Below are 5,669 nucleotides of genomic sequence, written 5' to 3'. Positions count from 1 at the left end.
TATCCAGTTAAAACGATTAAAATAATTTTACATTTTAGTTTAAAAGTATGGTTTATCAACAATAATAAAATATTTCTTATATCACTTCTCTTGACATTGTCTTGACATGAATTAACAGTGCTGCCACAACTGTGAGTGTAGTAGTAGATCTGGAGATTTTCATTCTCACTTTTGTGCTTTAACCGTCACTGCGTCTACGTTATAAGAATATAGAAAATGTTACTAGTAAGCTAAACAACTAAAATGTATCGTTTAGTTTTCTATCCATATTTCATAATTAAAAGTATTGATATTTTTTTAATTTTATAAAATTTGAACTACTTTGACTTTGATGTTCCGATTTTTAATAACCGAATCGTGGCAGCGCCGCTTCAACAATTAAAGACAATTATGACAACTGACATCCCATTACCGTCTGGTGTTTGCCTTTAACTAGTTGAATATGTTAGCTACCGTATATTTGGAGTATCAACATCAACTTTGGCTAAATAATATTAATCTTTGATATTTAATAAGCAGACTACTTATTTGTTGTCTATATAAACAACAGCCTTATATTATCTAACAGTAAAATAAAAGATCTAGAATAACAGTTTGTTTTATTTTTATCAGGTTTACCAGAGACGGCTTATATAATTTGGGTGAAAATTGTAAGTGATTTTAAAATATTAGTAGTAAACTCGGTTCGCTAATCCCAGTCCGAACTGTCTAGTGAATTTAGTAATTATTTTTTTGCGAAGTTAGTTACTTTTTGACAGACTAAAAGTGGCTGGAAATTACTATACAACCAAGCACCCGTACTCATAGCCAATATTAATAGTAAACAAACTAAATAGTAAATAAAATAGAACTTTGCAAATTTCCGACAATCAATATTTATTTATCTGCACCATATAATAAATAGTTATGTTAAATTATAACAACTAAATATATATTTTTTAAATATATACTACCCAAAATTTGATGGGTTTAGTATACACTTCGACTATTTAGAATAATTCTTCTTTTTTTAAAGAAAGAAGTCTGTAATAGCAGGATACTTGAGCTATTAATACTGAGAAGTAGGAATTGTTGTGTTGTAGGTTTCCGACAATGAATCTGTCAAAATTTGTCCGAGCTAAGCGAATGGAGTTTAATAATAATTGTACAGAATTAATGTAAAAAAGCACGAGATGGCGTAAAACATCCGACGGAAGAGAGCGTTCTTACGATTTGTATATGAAATCCAATAATTACTATTTTACGTAGGTAACCTATTTTCTCTGGTAATTCATATCGAATAACCACTGGAATGTCTTTCTGGCATATTACACCTTTATTTTACTAATTGCCTCCCTATTACGACGATTTGGTATCCTTCTGCGTATATGTACTACTTTCAGTCAATGAGGAAATTCTAGAAACTGTTGTGTTGTTTAATTTTTTCGCATTTACGTTTTCGTCCCGAACGTTCTTTATGAAGATTAGCTTCAAAAAGGCTTTATGCATATCTAATGAGTTGCTTGAGCATACTGGTGAATCAAAGATGTCATAGGAGTCTGAAAATTCCATACCGAAAGCCTTCATTCGTTTTTGTAAAAAAAAGATTATCCGAGAAACAACCAAAAACCGAAAAAAAAACAAAACACAAAAAAATGAGTTATTAGTTGTTTTTAATAGAGGACACTATCTCTGATTATCGAGGAGATATTCTAGTATATAATGGAGGTTAACGTCAGTCTAAAATGCTTAGCAAAAAGCACTAACTTCAATCAACCAAAAAAGTTTTGATAAATATCGACAAAGTGTTCATTCATTCATTCATTCTGGCTTTACAACCCTCAAGGAACCTTGTTCTAGCTGGGCCATTTTGTTCCATCCGCATTATATGCCTTATCCACCTCAGAGGTCCTATCTTAATATGTTTTACGATATCATATTCCTGGTATATTCTATAAAGTTCGAAGTTCATAAATTGGCCTTAGTACTTTTCTTTCGAAACGTGTATTCATTATTTTTTGTTAGAGCCTGGTATTTTCCTACTATCCGTTCTGAATATGGTGCTATACGGTAACATAGTACTGTGGAAAATATTTTATACGCTGCATTTGGAGCTGTTAGAGCATTCAAAGCTATATCCTTTTTTGTGTTTGATGCAAAGTATTCCAGTATTCCAATTATTGGGGAGGGATTTCTGTGTCCATATTTCTTTTATAAGCTGCTGTAATGTCATTATGGTATCATGGCCACCTTCTTTATATACTTCAGCTGGGAGATTATCTATTCCGGTTGATTTGTTTCTGGCTAGTTTTTAACTGAATCTTTAACTTCAAGACTCGTTGGTGATTCCTCTTCCCTCTCGTCTGTTCTCCTTATCTTATCTCTTTCGTCTTCCAGGTTTTCTTCTTCTTCCTCTATATTAATTGCCTGGTTAAAGTATTCCACCCATTTATTCAATAACAACAACAGCATCGACAAGTTGTTCAGTTATATTCGAGCATACCGTAAGCAACTGATTGACGTACGTCAAGAACTAACAAACCATGTAAACGAAGGTTAAGAGGTAAGTAAATGTGTCTGCGTTTTTAATATACAAACTACTTATAATAACAGGCTGTGTTTTACAGGTGTCTGCTGTTAATAATAAACAAATATAATATACAATCTCAATCGGTAGCCCGCTAAAGAATTAACTACATAAAATAATAAAGGAAGATATTTATATAATTATTTATATGATAAACAATTGCGGACAAGGTGATAGTCAAAGAAACAAAGGTTTTGGTATAATTTTAATGATTCTAAAGTGGAAAGTGACATAGTATGTAAAACATTTTTTATTGCTTATTTGCAAGATAATGATACTATTATTTTCAATATTATACACCAACAAATAGAAGCCATCATTCTTTAAGAAGATAGACGAGGCAAGCATATTCTATATAACAAACAAAGGAAACGGTTCCTGTAGGAAATATTTCCCTTCAGAAATAACTGTTGTGCAGATATACTTACTCTAAGTAGACTGGATTATGTGCAAAATGTATATGCATATATATATATATATATATATATATATATATATATACATTTGTATAATAACTGTATTTAAACGAACTGATCGAGAGTAAAATGATGTAGAGTAAATCTATGTAAAGAATCAATATTTTATGACGTTACTCACGACGACGCCATATTGTGGCGCTAGTTCCGTGACGACGCCATCTTGTGACACTAGTTCCGCGACGCTTACCTCAGCGTTTTACTATATCAAAATTTGTCTTAAAGTAAATCTATGTTCATCCATAGCGTCCTTTGATATCTCGTATGTTGCTATACGTTCATTAATAACGAAGATGTTGTGTAGTGAACTTTTGGTAGTCGGCTTGTTTGTTTTTTGTATCATATTATATTTTTTATATTCTCCCCTTTTATTTGCTATGTCGCATGTTAGGATTCGATCGGTTGTTTATTTGTTACTCAGTCAGAGGCCTTCTTCAGGTTAATAAAGCACGCCTTGCAGTGTGTCTATTCTCATCCATACTGTCATGTGATCTCGTATGTCACTGTAAGTTCATTAATAACGAAGATAAGGGGTAGTGCCCTTTTGGTAGTCGCCTTGTTTGTTTTTTCTATTTTAATATAATCCTTATCCCCTCCCTTTTCATTTAATGCATCATGCATTCGCATCGAGCCAATAATAACGGTTATATGATGTAATACCAGCGCTAAGGTTTTCCTTACGGACAAACATACAGACAGACAAACAGAATAAGCAAATTGTATCTATTTTTACTGTCATGTGATATCTCACAATGTAGCTATTCAATAATAACGAAAATAAGGTATACGCTTATTGGTAGTCACCTTGTTCGTTTTTCTATATTAAGATAAACGTTATCCCCTCCAATTTCATTTAACGCATCACACGCTCCAATCGAACCACCCTTTTTGATAGTCACTTTGTTCGTTTTTCTATCTTAATATACTCGTTATCCCCTCCCCTTGCATTTAACGCATCAGACGCCCCATTGGAACCAATAACAATGAAGATATGATGTAAATGTAATGTCAGCGCTAGAGTTTACATTACGGAGAGACAGACAGAATAAGCAAATTATAATATTGATTTATCTGGTGGTCAAAATAAAATATTTTAAGATATTATATATTTTGGCGTTTTATTTGTCACAAAACGTGAAGTCTAGAAAATATATCAAGAAATAATAATATAATTTGTTTTAAATTCAAACCACACTGTATTTAACCTAAAATTTAAAATTATTTTTATACATTAAAAGTGTATATATCTAAATAATATTAAATGCATATTTGCATAATATTTGTGCATATTCAGCCTGTTTTAATATGCATATTGCATGCATATTTTAGACATTTTTTAGTGGATATTTTCCAGTCTCTATTTATAAGAGAACATCCCCAATCTCAGTGCTCATACGAGCTTTATAGAATTGTAGTATGTTGTACCATGATACTATTGTTATACGATCCTGTCGTTGTAGTGTATGATTCTGTCAAAATATTTCCAAGCTGAGTGAACAAAATTTTACCTCTGACGTCATAGAGGAGTTTATGTGTATCAGAAATCCTAATATTCTGTGCTAATTTTAAAAATTATTTTCAAGACGGTCCTGTTGCTTCACACCATACACCATTCATACTTTATCATCACGCGAACGAATGGAAAGCCAATGCGAGTATTGTCAGACCGGACTAGTCAATTCACTCAATTCTGAATCTAAATGTAGTCTTTTTTGATAGTTTAAGGAGTACGTGAGAGTGTGTCGCATCCGGTCAGCTAAGAATGTGTCAAATAGCGAAGTTTTTAAATTGTTGTTAATTAAGAAGTTAATTTTTTAATTAAGTTATAAGTGCGAAATTTTCAAAAATGGGCCAACATGTATCGAGAACAGATTTTGAATGGGTATATACCGAGGAACCTCATGCTAGTCGCAGGAAGTTAATCTTAGGTTAGTTGATTCACTTCCTTAAATAATCATTATTATATTAGGTATTATCTAACCGGTTACAAACTGTCAGGTTATTAGCAAATGTATAACTTGAATGATTTATTTATTGCTGTTTTATAAAATCAGCATTTTGGCAAAGATTTCTTTTTGCAATGTTTATTTTTATCATTAATCGTTTTGGGAAAAAGTTTTCTAAGAAATTTCATTTTATCAGTTTAAAGTTATGATTCATTATTCATAATAATAACCAAGCCAGCTGCACTATAAAAATGTTAATTGGTACAAATTAGATATGTCAACTATTGATAAACCTAATGTGATAAATAACAAACATACTGAAAATTAAGAAGCAAGGTTATCAAAATCTATCATGCAAAATATAATATAAACTGCAACAGATTTATAAAATACCTGGAACACAGTTTATGTTACTTAATAATTCTTCTTAAACGGAATATTACTCATATAATGCTAATATGATTGTAAATTTATTATAATTTAAACAATTTTGTCTACAATACCTACTATCAAGACGATAATATCAACAAGCAAACTACAGGTAAAACACAGATATTCTGTATAAAAAAATACTTGCAAATCCTAAAGTGACAAAATATTATTGATTAATTCAACAGTTTACATCAAAAGAAAAGATACTTATGAACAAAATTGTGCACTAAAAGTTACTGTTACTTAATT

At 31.1% G+C, this 5,669-nt stretch overlaps 1 protein-coding gene across 1 annotated transcript in view; it reads left to right on the top strand.

Annotated features, from left to right (window-relative positions):
• The first annotated feature begins 4,691 nt into the window (after positions 1-4,691).
• Positions 4,692-5,669, top strand: part of ifc (delta4-sphingolipid-FADS-like protein ifc) — a 46,159-nt gene continuing 45,181 nt past the window's right edge. The window contains exon 1 of the mRNA XM_072524076.1: positions 4,692-4,970. Within this exon, the coding sequence (XP_072380177.1) occupies positions 4,889-4,970 (82 nt within the window). The 5' untranslated portion in view covers positions 4,692-4,888. The remainder of the gene's footprint in view (positions 4,971-5,669) is intronic.

Source organism: Diabrotica undecimpunctata, chromosome 2 (genome assembly GCF_040954645.1).
Source record: "Diabrotica undecimpunctata isolate CICGRU chromosome 2, icDiaUnde3, whole genome shotgun sequence".
In the NCBI taxonomy this organism is placed as follows: domain Eukaryota; kingdom Metazoa; phylum Arthropoda; class Insecta; order Coleoptera; family Chrysomelidae; genus Diabrotica; species Diabrotica undecimpunctata.
This window is presented reverse-complemented; position numbering and strand designations above follow the sequence as displayed.